This window comes from Syngnathus leptorhynchus, chromosome 4 (assembly GCF_054491065.1).
Source record: "Syngnathus leptorhynchus isolate UIUO chromosome 4, UIUO_Slep, whole genome shotgun sequence".
Classification (NCBI taxonomy): Eukaryota; Metazoa; Chordata; class Actinopteri; order Syngnathiformes; family Syngnathidae; genus Syngnathus; species Syngnathus leptorhynchus.
The window spans coordinates 7897184-7917299 of NC_141198.1; the positions used below are offsets into that span (position 1 = coordinate 7897184).

The window sequence follows — 20116 nt, forward strand, 5'->3', positions numbered from 1 at the left end:
TACTCGACCCCGCCCACTGTCCACATTGTTCCTTCAATAAATACCAAGAATCGATACACTAACTCAAAGCACAGATTGTATCTATAGCCACAGGTTCTTTGCGTCAAACTGTTGAAACCGCTGAACCCTGTGACTCAAAATAGCCACAGCGTTCTCAGGAGAATAAGCAGGTAAAAACAACTGACTGGAAAATGCTACTTGCTTCGTGATGTACCTTGTTTTGATGGAGATAACATCCTCATCTCTATGTGTGCCCTGTTACTGGACACTGGACTAACAGGATAAGCGGTGGTGAAAATGGACGGATGGAGGGATTATTATTACTATGACAATATGTAATTCATCTGACAAATAAGTGGTGGGTGTGAGTCAATAAAACTATTTTTGATCCCGCAAAAATCAATGGACTGTGCAATGACTGACAGTGCAGCCAAGCACGTCAGTAAATATAATCTGTCAAATATTTAGTTTTCGCACATAAAAAAAAAAAAAAAATCAATTTTGATGTTTAACGATTGACTGTTCACAGAAGCTATGAGGGAGTGAAATATCATGTTAAGTGTTGTGGAGGACCTGTTACCAACATTCACAGACACCAGATTCACAGCACACCTGAGTTTATATGAGCTTCAATGCTTTGTGGAAGTCGATGTCTTAAATATGGTAATAAAGCCGATAAAAAAATCATGCAATTAAGAGTAATTGTCTTCCCCCCATCTAGTTACACCCATGCCAAGGCCAAACAATTAACAATGGTAAAATATATTCATTTATGTGTATGTGACAGTGCGCATGTGCACATGAGTGGTTTATCGGCGTTCCACAATCCATTTTATCACTCTTTAGTCTGCACAGACCTCCGTTCATAAACGTGGAGAAAAAAACTTTCCTGGATCTTTTCCTCTTCAGCAATCAGCCCCAAGGTTTAATAGTTCCTTCCTTGCTCCATACTCCAGCCCTCAACAAAGTTTGTGGTGACTAGCTTTTGTGTAATCCTGCTGACACAGTAGTAGTTGAGCCAAAGTGGAAACATTTTATCGATCAATATGACATATTTGCAGCTTCTGTCTGGTTCACAAAAAGGGAAACCATACAACAGCCAGTTACTAAATTATGACCACTTGTGCAATATCATATCCAAGACAAGAGCCGTACCAAATATTCTGCCTTTACAAAGGTAATGTTGGAACTCTTTTTTTATCATTTTGACCAACACTGTCAGTAAGTTATTAATTTTGCAATATGTTTATAATCGCGGTTGTGCGATGGTGTAGAATGATGCTATATCGTTATAAAAACTGTTTCTAATTTCAGAGCTCATATGATGCAGCACAATTCTGTCGTACTGCAAACCACAACAGTCAACGTGTGCAGATTAATGCAGATTTTTTGCTGGATCTGCATAAACACCCACTCTTGGAATTGGGTCTTCCGCTGTTTGATTTGTCAAGCCCCCCAAAAGGAAGCACATAAGAACATTTGGGGCACAGTGTATACAAAATAAATGTAATAAATAATTCATTAGACATTAAAATGTCACACGCACAAACTTGCTCACAGAGTCTTCCATCTTTAATGGATACAGAGGAGCAAGTTGAATCGTGAATCCAACTTTGAGCTTTGGAGACTGTCTGTGTCATCCGTTTCATAATCCTGAAGCAAGTTGTAGAGCTGCATGGTCCAGTGTCCAGTGTTGGACGCGTATATTGCGTGAAAAGCAAAGTGGAGAATGATCACCTCTCTGCGAGATGTTTAGAGCGATTTCCTGGGAGTCTGACGAAGAAGGTTGTGTGTGGAAACCACAGCTGACGTCCCTGCCGACTCAAAACAACCTTCCTTCCTGCCAGCCCCAGCCTCTCTGCGGTTTGTTTACATTGAGAGTCAGTCCAGACAGCACATGCACAGCTCAAGAAAGCACTTTGACCCCCACTCCAAAAAAAAAAGTCTTCCTCTCGCTAATGTTTCTCCTTGCAAATACTCCCAAGTCATGCTTGTGCATTTCTAATCACAACTCGTTTTTGCACGTGTTTGTTATGGTGAGCATGACAGTCTAATATGAAACACTAAAAATGAATCATCAGCAGACAACTTGCCCTCCTCCTCAGTGTCTTTCTCTGAAAGTCTTGCGGGACCTCAGAGTGCTCGAGAACACAATCCTGATTGCAGAACTCTTCAATCAACTCCTACGTAATGGAGGCAGCCTCTTGGCCAAATGGAAAGTGTTTGTTCCACAATCTATCACGTCCACAATCCATTACGGAAAAGGTTAAAGGTTTCAGTAACAGTGCATTAACTGAGGAAACAAGCATGGTGAAAACAGGGGTCCATTTGAAAGTAATAATAATACTCCTCAGTGGTGTTTTAATAAGAAAAGAGTAAAAGAGTAAAAGTAAAAGTCCCTTAGAGTAAAAGTCAATACATAAATTACGATTCCTGCAAAGAAATAAATTGGTTTTTATGTTTTATTTTTCATTTGATTGTATGGACATTGCTGTTTTTGTCTTTTGCTGCTGATGTTCAGAAGAGATTAAAAAGTAGAATCAGTTTCATGGTGAACATAATTGACGTGCAAGTAAGAACCTGCAACTCAGTGAGGATACTGTGATTTTTTTTCAATGCAAGTCTTTACGGCCATCGTTCTTTCTCATTAAAACTGCAATTGGGACACCCACAGACACACCCACCCAAGCCACAATGCACAACATGTGTATTCCAGTCTCTTCTAGGTAATCTCGAGCAGATCTCATCTTTAATTCCCCGAATGCCTGAGGATTAACATGCTTGTGTTTGTCGGACACATGCGATGGCCCCCAAAATACTTCTCAAATCCGATCAATCCCAAACAATCACCCTCCCTTACGTTAGGGGGGCTCGGTAAAAGGTTTGGTGCCATATCTTGACACGTGTAATGAGAAGTGAACAAACATCACGCATGATTTCCTGGCAATTGTGTGTTCATCACCATGGAGAGCTGCTGGACCATCACGCACACAATCAAACACAGCAAGCACACAGCCAAGGGGCTCTTATTTTCCTTCTGATTTCCTTTTTTGGCAAAGCTGATGTTTGTAGGAGCACCAACAGAGAGGCCAAACATGATTTGGAGGAAAGAGGCAACAGGCGTTCAATTCTTTCTCGGTTCGTGCGTCAAACATTCAGCAAGCGTTCCCACCCATTCCTGAAATACACAAGCGGGCTGCTTCCACACGCGCACACACGCTCATGCGTGCCCACACACCAATTATATTTGTATGTTTTTTCTCCCCTCACAAACACTACACAAGCGACCCCCCTTAATAGCGACCCCCAAATAGCCATCATTAACTCTCCAATGTCAAACGCAGTGCTTTAATGCAAAGACACGATGCGTCTGTTGCATGCTATTATTCCCGTTGCTTTTATCGGCAGCTAAAAATGGCAAATGTAATGGATACAAAAGCTCAAATGTTATATCGAGTGCATTAATAAAATGTTTCTGCGTGACTCTTTTAATCAGGTTTCATCATGTATGTTTTAAAGAAAGGAAGCCTTTTTTTTAAATATAGCAGAGTGAAAGGCTTTATAAGCGGCCGTATGATTTTCTTGGCGAATTGTCGTCGGGTCCGAGTGCCTGGCCACACATCAAATAAATAAATAAAAAAGTAAATGTTCAGCTTCCGAGTTCTGCAATTGCATCTGTAAGCCTCTTCTGATGAGCCAAGACACATCACCAAACCAAAATGTTACAAGAAGTGCATCCAGTGAGAAAGCATATATGGACGAAGCCGTATTATTTCACAATTCAATCGGTTTTGGACCAATTACGTAACTTCCCACGGAATAATTGGAAATCTCTGGTGTAGTGTATGCACAACTGCTTCCACGAATAAAAATACTTTCATTGCCTGTTCAGGCGCTCAATTATTTCCTCACTATGAGGCCAAACATGCAGCAAAAAAAGGCATTGAGGAAAAGATGAAAACGGTGACGTTGCAGATTACATGAACAGAGAAAGGACCATCTGCGCACCTCCTGCTGGCCATGTATAGAAGTGATTTTCATCATAGTGGACGACACGCCCGCGCACGCGGTTACGCGCACGCCTCAAGTTGAGTGTGAGCGGTGACGAGCCCCACAGAGGAGCTTTCCTCCAGACCTGCGTCAGACGCACGTCTCCTTTATGTTTTTGTGTCGAGCGATATGTGTTTAGTATCAATGTGATATTTGCACAGTACAGGCTTGGAAGCCAAGTTTGAGCGTTTAGTAGACGGCTCGCTTGGCTACTTAACCCAACAGGTAAGAGTTCATCTTCTTAACTTTTATTTGTGCGAAAAGGAAATAAACGCCTCCTATAACTTCTCATCTTCTTGCAGAAGTCCCTGGAAGAAATTGACGCGGATTGATACAATTTGACGCAGGGACTCGGAGAGAGAGGAGGGTGGGGGAACCTTTTTTTCTTAAGTGCGACTTTGCGTCCTTTCTCGCCTGCAATCGTCCCCAGAAATGGTGGGGCACCTTCACTTGCAAGCGATGGATGAAAGTCTCAAAGGAAAGAACCGGGAAGGGCTGCTCGACAGCCCGGACTCGGGGCTGCCTCCCAGCCCAAGTCCGCCCTTCTGCTCCCTTTCTCCCGCTCTGATCGAGCCGCGCTCCGGCAGTTGCGCGACCCCCGTGGAGAGCCAGCAGCAATCGGCCTGGAAGAAGGACGTAACTCGGGAGGGGAAACTGGTAAGATGCAGCCATCATCATCATCATCATCATCTGTTTATATGAGCGGTGACCGGTCACAGCAAGCAAGACTTCCTCTGACCTACATTTACCATCAAAATTCTAATATGTTCCATGAAATTATATCCATTTTATTCCAAACTGTCCTTTTTTTTCCTCTAGTAGCTAAAATGCACAATAGGGCCTTCAGAATCAGTAGTGCTGGCCAATCCAATTAAAATTATACTGTAAGCAACGAGACCAATCAGATTTCCAATTAGAGAGTGTTGGGCATTAGTTTACATCATCATTCTCCCATCGTCCTATTGGTCAGCCCGAGCTAAACTTTTAAATTGCTGTAAATCAATCTCTATTCTGAACTGCACTAGATTATGTATGTTAGGTTTGTGCTGCTCAATTGCACTTTTGTACAAGATTGATGGCTTCTATCATTACGTGGATGAGATTGGGTGATACTTTTATGAGTTGAACGCACTGGATTAAATCATCATCCAATAAATCATCATCCGTCATATGACTGACCATCTTTGATTGTCCAGTCAGAAACAGAGCTTCCATCTGGAAGCTCTCTATCTGACACCTCCCCCTTCTCATGTTGAGGATGCCACTGCCTCAGGAATCCTTAGAAGTTAAACGCCTGCATGACTTACTGCATCTGACTTAACTGGTTTTATGGGAGATCCAAAGTGAGACCCAGTGACACCCCCCGCAGTTTCATAACATGGTGTATCAGTTGCAGAAAGCGTCGCCATTGTTGTCTCCTGTCTTTTGGTGCTGCCAATCGGTCAGGTCTGCCGTCTACTGATTTTTGTACCAGCACAAGGCGTTTGCCTGTATGGCAGACCAAGCTGGGCATGCATCCTTGGAGATGCGCCCAGCAGAGTGACAATTTGGTGGCAGAAAATCCATCTCAAACGACACCTGCTCGGACCACATCTATTAAATATTTCTGCAGTTGGTCGAACTGAATTTTTGTGAATTTGAGCCAGTCACAGGAAGACAGATTCTAAACTCTATGGTTGAAGTCAGCTGTAACCACTCCCACAGCGCCGCAATTCTCCTGGCCTTTGCTTCTCCCTGATATGAGCAATATCGAGTCTAATCGGCCTCTGTTGCTGGTCATGAAAATCGAGCCCAAAATATTTTGTCTAGGGCAGCACTATGTTCTGTTTATGACTTTGCTCGTTTGTCATACAGCTATGGTATGGGTTCAAGGGTTTCTTTGGCTTTCGATTTCTTCCAGGTACTCTGGCTTCTTAATTACACTCATGTCTCGGCTGACATTGGCCAAGAGGCAGTGTTCACCCCGCACTTGGTCACCAGCCAATCACAGTGCACGCAAACAAAGTCAATCACATTTATGGACAATCTTGAGTCTTCTTAACTTACTAGCCTGCATACTTTTGTAGATGTGGAAGGATGATAGAGTACCTGGAGAAAACCCCTTGCAAGCACTGGAGATGAAGCAAACTCTCCACATGAAGTTTGGATTTGAACCCCAAACCTCTGATTTAGACGTGCAAACCACTAATCCAACGTGCTGCCAAAAGTATGAATGTGCTCCTTCAGAAAAAGACTCTTGAAATATAAACAACTCTGAAGTTACACAATCTTATTGAATTTCCTGCAATAGTTGGATAGATCTTGTAACATGATAATGGGGCTGGGGAAAAAAACAACTTAGCTATGTCAACAACAAAAATTGGCCAACACAATAACTTTTGCTTGAAAAGTATAATAATGTAAACATTTGTGCAGCCTGGAACTAAGTGTGGCAACTCTCCACGTGTACGCATGGAGAGATGTTGCAGGCGCATGCTGCCAGTGAGGAAAACAGAGAGTGAGAGAGAAAAGATGCCTTTGGTGTTGCTTTAAACAAATAAAAGAACAAAAATCATATTTTATATTTAAAGCATTGCTGGGATAGCTTGTAGAAAGAAACTTTGTCATGCAGGGGCCACCAAGGAGGTGCGAAGGAACACGAGTAGTCTGTTCTAAAAATATTCCAACAGTGATGGGACATTGTGATTTTCTAGGAATGTTGTCAAAGTGATCATATGAAACTGAACACTGCCTGGGATTTATCCATCCACCCACCCATGCATCCATTCATTGGTATTGATGTTAATTGTGAGTGAGAAAGAATCAATCACAATTTTAAAAGTCATTTGAGCGAATGTGTTACTTCAGAAGTGAGTATAAAACTGGTAGCCATTACTAGAGAGTGATGGAGTGTTACTCTAAAGTGACGTCATTGACGTGGAAAATGTGTACGGAAACTAAATTCAACTAAGGGATATACATGGAATACATGATAGGATAATCAAGTCTAAGAAGATTAGTTAGTGACAGGCAACTCTTGATAACTTGATACCACCAATCATTTGATTGCATAACGTTTTTGCAGAAGACAGATACCAAACATTGTACCCCCTGTGCAAAATGCATGTAGACATAAGTGATCAAAAATCATTTCCAAGTCATTCCCAGTATCCAAAGTCTGTCTGGAGTACATGTCTGTACAGGTCCATGTGCTTTTAGAAAGTCTAATGGAGGCTTCAGAAATGCTGTTGTGCATCCTGGGAGTGTTGTGACATTAGCTTGAGAGACACCCACGCATACAGAGACATCCACTAATCCTTTGGCGCTTCAAACTTGTTGGATTGTTTCTGCTTTGTGGTTTCATTTTTAAGATCATTCCTGATCTTTTTTTGTCTCCGGCTTAAAGTTTGGAAAGATTCAAAGTTTTCCACAAAAAAAAAAAAAAAACATTCCCTTCTACCAGGGCCTGAGTTCATTTGTCGTAGCGTAATGAGGGAATTGTACAATCGTGTACTCAAGCGCTCATGTTTACCCACCTTTCCAAATCTATTTTTGAGTTGTTTTTGTATGCCACCTAAGAACAATCGACGAGCTCTATTTTGAGGTGCGGGAGCTTGTTAGAGGCTGTTGCATAAGCGTTTGATGACCCCTCGTTTCTAAATGCAACATGGGCAAAATGCTCAGACAACCTAGCCTGTCTATCTGTCTGTCTGTCTGTCTGGCCACCACTTGACAGGGATGCGACAAGCCCCAGTGTTATCCCGCTTGTTCGCATAAATGTCTCGAGGCGGCAGGTGGGAAATGTTTAAGTTGGCTTGTCGACTCTTGCCGGCTCTACGTTGTTCTTTGGACACTGTGTGGCTTTGTCAGCAGCGCACTGTTTTCTTGGGCATGAATATGCTTCTTTCAGGATGGGTTGGGGGGGCTTCTTCAAGGAGGCCTCCTAACATCCAGTCAGGTGTTTACTTTGCAGATGATGGCGAGCACACACATTACAGAAGTAGAGCGAACCGCCGTTTATCTCAAGGGATATGTTCCAGACCCACCCACCATTGGGGAAATTCTGCCATATAGACCCCATATAAAAATAACTTGTAGTTTTATCCCTCCCCCATACTTTAAACAAGTTCAAAATTCACTCGTTCAAGTCTTCTTTTGGGCCTGTTCTCACTCACAAACTGTCAAGAAATAGGATTCTATTACAGGACATCACTTTTAAGTGCCAAATGACATCACAAAGTTATCCAAATAGAGAAGGCAATATGTAGCTACCGAATCAGTGCAACCAGAAAATGTCAATCCGTTCGATTAAGCTCGGCAAAGTAGCTTTTTACTTCGACTTGTTTTTACCTGTCTTTTGTTGTTGAACGTGTTGTACAAGTTTCTGTATATGAGTGCATTTTACTTTATGAAACCCTGATTGTGGATGGTGTAATCAACTAAACTGGTGTAATAAAACTTCTCAGTTATAAAAATCTGGATGTACTGTCGCCCCTACATAAGTTCTCGCAACTCCCCCAGCAGTTCTACCTGGCACCGTGGTACAACTCCTATAAATAAAACAAACAAACGTAATAGTTGCTCCCCTGTCTGAGATGATGGTTCAATCTTGAGTCTGCACATGACCAATGAACACAGCTGCTTGTTGCAAACGTAAGGTAAGGTAAGATAAGCGTGAGGCACTGATCTGCCGTGCCCTTGGCCTCTTCTCGCCGTCCCCCGTCCTGGCATGTGCGCTTAAGTGCGTCCAAGCCGCAGCATGTGACCACCTCCCACTGTAATGTGAGAGGACGGGAGCCGAGAGCCGGCCAAGCGCCCGCTTCACATGGCCCTACCAGAGCCGCACGCAAACACGGCCGTCCGTCACAAGTCTGGCTGCATAATCTGTGACGCCGCAGTTTCAAAGTGAGTTCAATCGGTACATGTTGGTACTCGGTCATTTGAGCCGATACCCCATTCCCTGACAACTGCCTGCACAAAGCGAGAAGCCACGTGTCAGTGCAGTCACTATGCTATGATGCTGGTTTTTGAAAGCAACTTACAGTAACGCATTGATTTAACCTTGCAAATAGTCAAAGGTCATTTGGGGGAAATATGCTCAATGATAGAGCATGTCAGGATTGAAAGTGACATATTTTTGAGTAATTATGAAAAACTATGGCTCTAAAATTTGTTATATGAAAAAGCTTTTGAAATATGTTAATCACCCATTGAAAGAAATTCTGTAGAAAATGAGTTCCAACTACAAAATGTATATGCCAGGATCTCTTCACAGCAGCTCGTCATTGAAAATTCAATAACAACAGATAAACGATTGTCTCAATTTCTCCTACATTTTCTCACGTCCTCTCACAACCATGTGACCTCCTGTTTTCTCTCATTCTCATACTCCAACCTCATTTTGAAGTCATGATCTTACAAGCTTCAAATTTGTCCAAGATCGAGCGTCGTTAAATATTTCTGTAAAATAATAATAGTAATAGTTGTCCAATTAATCAATTGAGATCAAAAGAGAAATCACGATAATCATTTTGATTTTAAAAACACAGCAACAAATCAAGACCAAAAAAATGTCCAACCATCAGCTGGTGAACATGTAGTTCATTTCCGCACGTTACCAGAGACAATAATGAACAACATATCAAACTATTGTGAGATTAAATCACACCCAGAACCATCTATTAATTTTGAATGTCACATAAAACATCAACTTGACCAAGTTGTAATACCAGTTTAAGGGAGCTTTTCATCTTGAGTTTTTTTTTTTTTTAATTTTAGTCATGAAAAAGGACGGGTTACATGAGATCAAACATTGCAGGGGTGTACTGTGTGCAGGAATCTTTCATAATGTCTTGAGGAATTTCATGTCTGGTCTAGAGCTTGCGGCCATGTGGGCACAAAGCATTATAAACAGACTGTAGCCACAGCTGCTGAGGTGCAACTCTCTGCAAACCTCTCCTCCCATATGTATTTGCCGCTCCACATGAGCACCATCTCCACTCCAGCTGCTCTTAGATGATATTATGTGGAGTAGACTCAACATCTGTAACACATACTGCCATATAGATGTGGGCTGACTCTCTCTGGTTCAGCTGTATTGACAACTAAAAGGGAAAAGGAACACAGAATTAATTGGATGAGAATCAAATCAAATCAAATCAAATCAAATCAAAGGTTGGCTCTGAATAGGAAACTTAAATATGGTTGAGAATATATATTTTATTTTTTATAATATTTCAACACCAAAATTCCTCCGTTTTGTTTCCCATGGGAATTTAGTGGAAATGTTCCACCCTTTTTCCATCTATAATGAAAAGTTAACATGGTGAGAACAGCAGTGCTTTTAATTGAGGTTGTTCGCTCTCCTCAAGCCCCCCCAAGCATGCTGAGCTCTTTTACTGGAATTCTATTTGTTAGCAGCTCTTAGATCTGCTCAAAGGTCTTCCTGGTTGTGATTTGTAATACTTCCTTTTCCCAGCTGCCGTACCTGCTGCTCAACAACACAGGAACGGACCCCAGGACCCGCATGTATCCTGTCTTCTATGGGGAGAGCATTGAAGTTGACCCAAAGCCAGAGCAAGAAGTCAAGTAAGCAAAGTACAAATAAAAAAGATGACATGACGTGTCGTTATCATCCTGTACTCAAGTGTAACTTCTCCTGTAGGTGCACATCGGCGGTCCGTTACGACTCGGACAAGCATTACCAAAACCGGGTTTACTGTGTTCCTGTTCCCACGGCGACTGCGTATAGCGAGACGGTAGTGGCGGTGCCTAACTGCACCTGGAGAAGCTACAAATCCCAAGTGTACCTGGAGCCGCGGCAGAAGCCCGTCAGCTACCAGACCACCACCATCGTGTACCCAAAACACGCCAAAAACATTTACCGCACCACGCTCATTTATAAGGCCACGGCTGCACGTCGTTGGTTCGTCTCCAGAGTGCGGCTGGAGTCCAGTGAAGATTCAAGTCCTTGTATCATCTACACGGAGGACCTGTAGGCCCGCACCCAATATGTTGTTTTTTTTTTTTTCCTCCAAGGACTTGAGTACAACATATTAAAAGAGCAACACGCAAGATAACTGGAGGCTTAACCTTTTTTATTTTAATTTTCTCATCTCACCCCAAAGGAAATCTTTGTACTGGTGTGGTTTTTGAAAACCTCATTGGCTAATAATGTCTTACTATTTAAGGAGAACGAGAGCTGCCTTTGCTCCTGCGGAAGTGACTTCTGTGAGAAGAGATTACAGAGAGAAAATGTCATGACGAAGAGCTGAGGATTTAATGACGTGAGCTGGTGCAGCTTTTCTAAGTTCCAGCTTCATTGCACTTGTTTCCATATATGAAAAGCATCTCGATGTGTGTGGGTGTGTTTGAACGATTGGACCAAAGTAAGTTAGCAGCCACACAAACTGCTGCACATAGCTTCATCACGCCATTTTCTCACCATATTTATAGCTATACCTAATTGCAACATGGCATCCAATTTATGCATTATAATTATACACTGGAGTATGACTGCCACACTGAAAAAAGGAGGGAGAACAGCCCACTAGAATAAAGTAAAAAAAAAAAAAATTCTGAGCAGTTAAATATATCTGAGAGAATTAACGTGACCGCAAACTCTTGTTTGAATAGTTTAATAGTTTGTGTTTTCAACAAATATTTGTTTTATCCTATGAATGCATGGGCGGTCTATTTAGAGAAACTGGTTGCTGATTGTGCGACTTTATTGCCATATAACAGTGTGGTCGAATACTCCCTTGCATAATTACGAATCATTAAGAATAGATTCAGGAAGTGGCAAATTCGGAAAGCCCTAGAAAAGGTGTTATTAATCACTTTTGCTGTAATGCTGAAGGTAAATTGAAAGTGAGAGGATCTGATATGACCAGGTGAATATGTCATGGCGACAAGTTCTTTTCATTGCCTAATGCTTTTGCAACTCAATACCGGTATGAATAGATTGCTTCATTTTGATTTTCTTAAAGTTTTTACATGCAAAATTCGGTGCGGACTTGACTGGTCGTAAACAAATGTGGAAGCTGTTGTAACAATGCACACCTTCCATTGCATCTGCCAAACGATCAGCGAACACAGTATGGCAGGTGGAAACCTGTGCGTGCAGAATTGCTAGCACAGCAGGTTTTTGAAATGCCAGAAACCATTGTCTGCTGAGGAAAGTCATTTATTTGAACTTTAAATAACTGAAAGGTGTCGTGCCACATCATCGAAGACAAAACTGCATAAACGCCTCATTGTTTTGGGGTAAGAGTTATTTCAGCACACGGACAGCGAATGCTGGCCTCTACCATGTTTTCAAGTGAGCTTTCCCAAATTTAAATTTGGTGTTACGTAGGATGTGCAGATAGATCTAACCCACATCATATGCAGTTAAGAGTAAGTGAACACTGTTTGTGATCTTACTAAATCAGGCTCCAACAAGCAAAGACAACCATTTAGTCAAACGTCTATTTGACTGAAATCTAGTTTGTTTGCAATCAATGTGGCATGAAGTGAATTAAATTCCCTAATGTTATTTTTCATTTCTATACAAATGTGTACACACTTGATGTTTAGACTCTGCCTGTCAGTTCTGTCGCTTGAAAAAAAGAAAAAAAAAAAGCCTCAAAGTGTGTATGAAAGCCGTACGAGTGGTGCATGCTAGGATTAACCAAGGAAACAGTACGTTGTTATTAAAGGGATGGTCGTTTACAAGTCTGAATTCAGATTCATATTAGATTGAGCTGTGGAAATGAGAGCGAAGATTTTGCAGGGAACAGCCAGGTGTCGATGGTGACTGAAATGTTATAAGAATGATGTGAAAAGCCGGTTGGATGTGAACTTGTTAGTATTTTTCTGGTTTCACGTCAGTTCAAGTGTGCGCTTGCTAACACTTGATTTTGTAAAATAGTTTTCTGATGTATATGTGGACTTGAGGCACTTCATAATTGTCTTTTTATTTTTGTACGTCAGCTGTTGTTCCTATTTTGATTTAATTTAAAGATGTATATTGTAACTGAATTTGAAAAAATAATCTATATCGTGGACTAGAGGTCATTTGTGATTTTGGAAAAATAAACATAAAGCAGGTAATACAACATCAGGTGTTTCCTTCAGGACTGCTCTACAGTTAATGTTTTAATTGTAAATACAAATTGAAAGCATGACTGCGTGTTATTCAACACTACATATACTGAAACCTGATCATTTTCTTATCTCTTCTGTAGCATGCCCTCAGTAGTTTCACAGAGTGCATGCAAAACAGAAAGGCTCGAGAAATTTTAAAGCCAGTACAGATACAGACTACTACTAAAACTTGGTCATTTGATTTGTGAAACCGTTTTTTTGCAAGAAATTTAAAGAACATTTGTGGCATGAGTTTAAAATATACCCAAGAGTTATTATAATAACTCTTAGGTATATTTTACACATATAGTAGTAAAATTAATTTTACAAAATAGTCGAGTTATATTTTTAGAAAAGCAGTTAATTGGGCTAGGTGTAAAAGAATAGAACCCAGACCTCGAACATAGTATGAACCAGGACAGTTTGTAAACCAGGCCAAACATTTCCCAGACCAGTCCAAGAGTGGAATCTGTTCTCGTTTCAGTGACATGACGCCACCTAGTGGTAGAAGACCTTCAATGCAGAACTACTGTCCACTTCACACCATGTAATGAAGACACCAAGACTATGAATGGCAATAAGCTTTTTATTTAAACATTAAGGCAGTGTCTTATTCGTTTCCATGTGTACACTGCTATCCACAAAGCTTGCTGGTGGGCATGTAGAATTTAACCCGGTGTTTTTTTTCTTTTCTAATACCAACCTAGAAGCAAGCCACATAAATATTTACATCTATTAAGTTTTATATACAATCCTTGCTATTATACAGTGGGTTATAATTATATAAAAAACATTATGAACAAAATGCTTGAACAATGTTATAATTTCCCCACAGCCCTGCCCTCCCTCCAAGGACTACATCAGATATTTTGAGACGTAAAGAAACGGTGGTTGGACAAAACTGTGAACAAAGGCAAAATAAAAACATGTTAAAATTCAATTTAGTATACTTTGAAGAAAAAAAATAAAAATCAATGGATTAGTCTGTCATCTGTTGAAGCAACATCTAGATATGGCTTAGTCTGTTTACGGTCACATCCTTAAACTTTATCAATGGATATTGTTTAACATGTGGCAAAATGACATGACTTCCATTTGTCTTCACATGGGGGGAAAAAAAAAAAACATCCCACTCCCACCTTAAAGATGGCCGAGATGAGCATTGTGCAGGCGTGACATGCTTCACCATCAAGAGGCAGGATGGAGGAGGGAGAGGAGGTAGTCCTAGAATAGTCAACACGTAGATGTCGCTGTGCTCAAATAAACTACGAGATGGAGGAAACGCCACACTAGCAGATAATGGCATCCAACCTTGGACACTTAACACATGCCACTTCTTTTGTAATCCTTTCCCTATGGAATCCCACAAAATGCAGGCGCAGTGAAGTTGATCGTCACAGTTGTTGCCATGGAGAACACATCGACTGCAGGACTGATTGCTTCTACGTGTGACTGACAGATGCACTAAGACATTTCATTTGCTTCTCGAATACAATTCCCAGTATGGACAGTAGAAACCCTGGCAAGGGAGGGGGCCAAAAAAAAAAAAATTGTGCGTCACTTGGTAACTTCGGTACTGTGCGTGTAAAATAAATGGCACTTAACACTAAGAATATATTATAATGTACAAAAGCTGCACAGAGGAGAAGCTAAATGTCTTCCCCTATGCAGTACAAGGTCAATGGTCAAACTGTCACAAAAGCTCAAAGATGAGATCCTGGCAGGCCAGCTGAAGACGACGCAAAGGACTGAGGTACACCTTGTCAATATGAAGGAATAGCTCGACTTCTCCTTCACTCACGTGATTGTCGCTTGTGTTATTTGAAATCACTGGTGGTGAGAACAAAGTTAAACAGGTGAAGCACGGGGACACCTTCAACCACGGGATGCCATTGCTGTTCTCAGGTCCATTTGTCAGCGGATTCTCCACTGCGCCATTGTGAACAGGCCATCAACTAAGTGCTTAATATCCAAAAAACATTTCAACAAACACAGATTGGGTTAATATAAAAACAGCGAGAAAGTGTCACTTGTCTGAGTGCCATCATGCGGGCTGAAGGTCTCATGGGACACCTGACTGACATCAGCAGGCCTCGGCCGTTCCTCTGGACTTTTGCAAATGTATGACGACATCGGCAACGAACAGCATGTTTACCCTGTAAACCAATGATATGACCCTCCTGTGCTCAAATCCCCTCCCCACCCGAAAAGCATCCCTCATTGCAGATCGAGGACCACACATACAGTATAATCATAGAACGTTCACCATCAAAACATACTTTAAAACGCTGCAATCGTTTTCCAATCACAATCTGGACTCCGTTGAAAGAAGAAAAATAACCAGGAACAAAGAAGGAAAAAAAATGTACTTTTGTGGCATCCCTAGCAGTGTAGACACTAAAGAAATGTTAAGAGGGGCTCTTCCACGTTGGGCTGCTGCGCTTTAAGGCAGGAGCGGCAGCCATCACATTTGGGAACCAACTGAAGTAACCAAGAATCCCATCCATCAACGAGAGTGTAAGCACTTGAGTGCGGCGAAGGTTAATGCGCCCAAGTTGATAAGGCCAATGAAGAGATGCAACATGCTTTTTGAAGAGTCGCCCTTCAGAGAATCCTGGAGTGGGGCATGTGGACTGCAGAGTGGAATGGTGTGGGATGATTTTGCCTAAGTGCATCTGCGCGTATGCTGGCATTGCGGGTCACTCGCTGTCAGACAGGGACTCGTACTGAGACATGAGCAGCGGCTTGGGCTCCTCCTCCCAGGTGCGGCCCTGTCCCTGACTGGGCACGTGGCCGACCGGCTGCCCGGATGAAGGGGAGGGAACTGAAACCGTCCCGCCGGGGAAACGCATTATCAATGGGTTGCATGGGAAGGGAGTTGGCGTTGAACCTGAAAAGAAGCATATGGGTGTTGATGACTTGCTTGGAGGACTAGTTGGGCACTCTTCGTACGATTTACATATTGGCTGTTTGACGTTTGTGAATTGATTTTTTTACAACGGACCCTCCATTACTCACCCATTCGCGGTTTTGTGTTCAGCCTAAAACATTAAAAAAGTATTACCATCTTGGAGTGCTTTGGCACCAAGAAACTCGAATAGAAGAGCTTCAATTTGACAGAAGCAGTGATTTGCTCTCCTACTGCCAAGAAACTGCGTTGAAAAGAATTGAGGACTTTGCCCGAGACAGAAAATGTGTGCTTTGTCACCACGAATTACCTGTGGAGGAGGGTCGGTCTTCCCAGACTCGGTTGGTCAGTGGCGTTCTTCTGTTACAGTCTCCTTCTGAGTGGACTGAGGACACGGAGGACGGCCTTTCACCCCCTGACAGACCGGGTCCTGGAGACTTGGCCTTGCGCCCATTAGAACGCCCACCACTCTTTGAGAGCTTCCCACCACCTACAAAGAGTAATTAAGAATCTTGAATCTGTTCCAGCATTTCAGGCCATACCAGATGTCTCTAATACTGTTAACAAAATTATGAAATTAAACTAACTATGATTACCATTTTCAAAATCGATTACCAATAGAAATGGACTGCACCAAGTGGAAATACAAGCTAGTTTAATGACACGCCCTTAGACCACTGGCCACATTATGATGTTTGGAGAAACCCGTCACCTTGTGAGAAAGTCTCTTCGGGTCGTCCATCATTTCCACTCATTGCAACCGACGTGAATGGGTTAGCAGCATTGGCTTGGGAGCGTTCCTCGGGCTGGTCATCATATTTTCCCATTAGGGCCTTTCTTATAATGGCCTCCAGACCTATGGAGCTGCCAGGTGTCTCTGGAGCTGGGTGGCTACGGACACTCACGGATCCTATTAGAGAGCACGTAAGGGACAAATTGATCCTGTGTTAAAAACAATCCACTGAAACTGTTAAACAGCAGTTGCTGACTCACAATTGTAACACTGAAGCATATTACTAGATGGAGAAAAATCAAGCAGCAGGATTAAGCAAAAACAGTAGAGAGTAAACAAAACGCAGTAGGCGTGCACCTCTCTAACGACGATTTGTTACGTATCTCGATGCAGAACATGGGGTGCGATACTATTCAGCGATGGTTCAATTTCAAAGTGGAATGATTTGATTCAACAGGATTACAATTCAATTTGATAAGGTACAGCTCAGTTCAAGAGTTTGTGATACAATTAGTTTTTGTCATTATGAATTAAAGGTTGTCAGTACTGAAAATGTGGCATTTTCTTCAAAAATCAAGCTCCCAAAGACAAATTGATATGTATGTATGTATATGTCAGTATATTTTACATTTATTTAAAAATAAATCACATATATTATATAAACGTATATTATATAAATATTTAGAAATCAATTTAGTTCAATTAAATGCACTCGCATCTTTTAAATCAAACCGATTTACAGATTCCAATTGGTTTTTGCTACACCCCGAATGGCATAAAAGAAAAATTTTGACTGACATGAAGAAAGCCATAAAAACATCTTCGGTCAAAGGAGAATATTTGTGCTCAGGCTATTAGTTTAGTTGTGTAGTGATGACAAAGAGGGGGGGGAAAGTAACCTGCTGTTGTGGATGCTGGCATATTGAAGATTTCAGTTCCAGGCTGACCTGCATCTGAAAGTGTAAGAAGTAGGCACAATTAGAAATTGTTATCAAGGTGCAAAGATATGAACACTTAGGTAATACTCACTAAAATCATTGTCATTTCCTACGACAGTCATCTTCTTGATCATCTCCTGCTTCTTTGATTTCACAATAGCGGAGGTGTTCTCAGTCAGCTTACTGAAGAAAGCTGGAGGCTGTGAGGTGTTAGGTGGTGAACGGGAGGCCATTCTGTGGGAGGGAAAAGAACTCGGTCAACCAGCAGGAGAACTGTGGGTGCTAAACACACTTCATAAAATGGAAGAAACCCATACATGAAGTCTGGGACTTACTCAAAAGCAATGTCAACTCAAAATGATTTGTTTTAATGCAATATTTGTGAAGAGATCCAAAGAAACATTAGGGTCTTACGCTTGCTCTCCTTGTTCATTAGGATAGGACACTCCTCCCTGGATTTCCGGCTCAGAGTTACCCCCAGCAGGAGATACCGGTTCAATACAGTCATTAGAAACACTGATTGGAGAAGACTTGGACTGAAGAGGAGACCTGCAGAGCACACACAAATAAAGTGACCTTTTTCTAGACACGTCTCCCTTACTTAGCCTCCTCGTGTGTCTATGAAACATGAACCGTGTAGCCTATTAATACATTTATTAGAGGTCAGAAATAAAATCGTGAGGAGTCATGCCGGCTCTCTTTGCACAACCACAAACAGTTGATCATGTCAACTGCTGGTGATCCTGCTTTGTAATGACTCTTACCGGTCTCTGTTACAATCCCCCCCAAGGCCTTCGGGATAGCGGGTCACTTGGGAAGACTCCTGTGAAGTGGGCGGGGGCTGCGAGGCACTGGGAGGACGGGTCAAGTCCAGGATGGGCGAGCCGTGGTAACCTTGTTGATGTTGCTGCTGACTCTGCCTGTAATCTTTCGTTATCACCTCCTGTTGCCGTACATAAAGTATTGACATGAAGTTGCCCCACGCTAAACTCAACACAGCACAACAGTTACGATTTTGTGTGTGTGTGTGTGAACTTACGCTGATGTGCTGAGCCAGGGTGACGACCCTTTGGCTACCTTTGACACAAGGAGAAGGTGGCTTCTGACCTGGGGACAGCCTCTCCTCAGATGGAGGACGGTACAGGACATGTGACTCCATCTTCTGTTGAGCTGGGAGTTAAAAACAAACACATTGAGGTAAAAAATTCCAAACCTATGGAATTTGCTCGGTACGTCCAAAGAAAGATAAGAAAAGGTACTAAGAAAACATGCAAGATTAAAGACAATCTTTGTCACATGCCATAAAATGTCTGATCAGGAAAGAGGCCAGGTAATTATTTATCCTTTAAACAAAAAAAAACCCACAGTGTTAAAAAAAGCAACAATGAGACAAGTAGATTTTTTTTCCCCTTTTGATAAGAACTGATATTTTATCTTATGGAATCAAAATTCGACTTATGAAATATCAAGAGCTTGCTTTTCCAGCAGGGGCATTGCGAAGAAATTATTTATAAAGGTTGCCATAAAATGCATCTCCCCGACAGTATGATGCAGGGGATAGCAATGATTGCATGTAATCCCTCAGAGGAGAAATTCCTCCAAAGGGACAGTTGTTTTGGCTTCTGTTTGCGCGTAATGAATGACAAGAATTTGTGTAAACAACATCTTAAAATAGCCCGCCTTTCTCCCTTGAGACTTTTCTACTTGCTAGTGAAAACCAATTAACAGAGTCAGCAACACCTATGAGACTGATGTCCATGTTGATTTATTTTCAGCATTCTTAAAAATAATCGTAATTGCACTTATAGGAAGGAACATTTGAATATTAATAGGGCAGTAAAAGTACTGAAATGAAGCAATAACTCAACAGCCTATTTTTAGGATTAAATAATCCTAAAATGGCAAACGTATTTCAAGAATATCAATTGATTTAGCATTTGGTGTGTAGCTCAGGAGTAAATTATGACAGAACAAGCAGCATGCAAAGATTTAGTGGGCAAGAATCAGTAGTACCCCATCTCCCCCCTGACAGGCTTAAAGCTGCCTGAGACTGTTTGGTGGTTGGCACAGCTTTTAGCATTTTGGCCCTTCTTTGAGAAGTATTACTCTGATTTGGAGGAACAGCCTTTGATGATAGTGCACTTGTACTGTATGCGGTTTTGCGGGCCGACAGGATATACGAGGCAAAAAATGTCAATCCTGTCAAAATTTCAAATCAATTTTAGTCGTGCCCACTACCACTTTTAAACTATTATGCTTTAAGTGTCTTGCTAAAAGGGAGGGAGGGGGGGTGCCTACCTGTGAATTGTCTGACAAGTTTCGGATATAAAGAAAATCAAAATAAGAAATGAAGTGATTTTCTACTTGATGTCTGTTTAACAA

At 41.7% G+C, this 20116-nt stretch overlaps 2 protein-coding genes across 5 annotated transcripts in view; one reads left to right on the forward strand and one right to left on the reverse strand.

Annotated features, from left to right (window-relative positions):
- The first annotated feature begins 4127 nt into the window (after window positions 1–4127).
- rflna (refilin A) lies at window positions 4128–13179 on the forward strand. The gene is made up of 4 exons (XM_085910958.1): window positions 4128–4275; window positions 4353–4707; window positions 10508–10617; window positions 10694–13179. Exons 2-4 carry the CDS (start codon window positions 4483–4485, stop codon window positions 11025–11027), a joined length of 669 nt encoding a protein of 222 aa, XP_085767084.1. The 5' UTR covers window positions 4128–4275; window positions 4353–4482; the 3' UTR covers window positions 11028–13179.
- Window positions 13180–13725: 546 nt separating this feature from the next.
- ncor2 (nuclear receptor corepressor 2) overlaps window positions 13726–20116 on the reverse strand; it is a 57028-nt gene continuing 50637 nt past the window's right edge. For all 4 annotated transcript variants that reach the window (XM_085909071.1, XM_085909069.1, XM_085909070.1 and 1 more), the window contains 8 exons: window positions 18774–18904; window positions 18499–18677; window positions 18149–18283; window positions 17826–17968; window positions 17696–17749; window positions 16776–16973; window positions 16374–16553; window positions 13726–16045 (listed from right to left, as the gene is read on the reverse strand). In XM_085909071.1, coding sequence (XP_085765197.1) covers window positions 15855–16045; window positions 16374–16553; window positions 16776–16973; window positions 17696–17749; window positions 17826–17968; window positions 18149–18283; window positions 18499–18677; window positions 18774–18904 — 1211 coding nt within the window. In that variant the 3' untranslated portion in view covers window positions 13726–15854. The remainder of the gene's footprint in view (window positions 16046–16373; window positions 16554–16775; window positions 16974–17695; window positions 17750–17825; window positions 17969–18148; window positions 18284–18498; window positions 18678–18773; window positions 18905–20116) is intronic.

Excerpts from the sequence above, each read along its gene's own strand:
- rflna (XM_085910958.1), top strand. The coding sequence starts at position 4,483 with ATGGTGGGGCACCTTCACTTGCAAGCGATGGATGAAAGTCTCAAAGGA. Across the intron at positions 4,708-10,507 it reads TAACTCGGGAGGGGAAACTG|CTGCCGTACCTGCTGCTCAA; the intron begins GTAAGATGCAGC and ends TCCTTTTCCCAG. Across the intron at positions 10,618-10,693 it reads AAGCCAGAGCAAGAAGTCAA|GTGCACATCGGCGGTCCGTT; the intron begins GTAAGCAAAGTA and ends CTTCTCCTGTAG.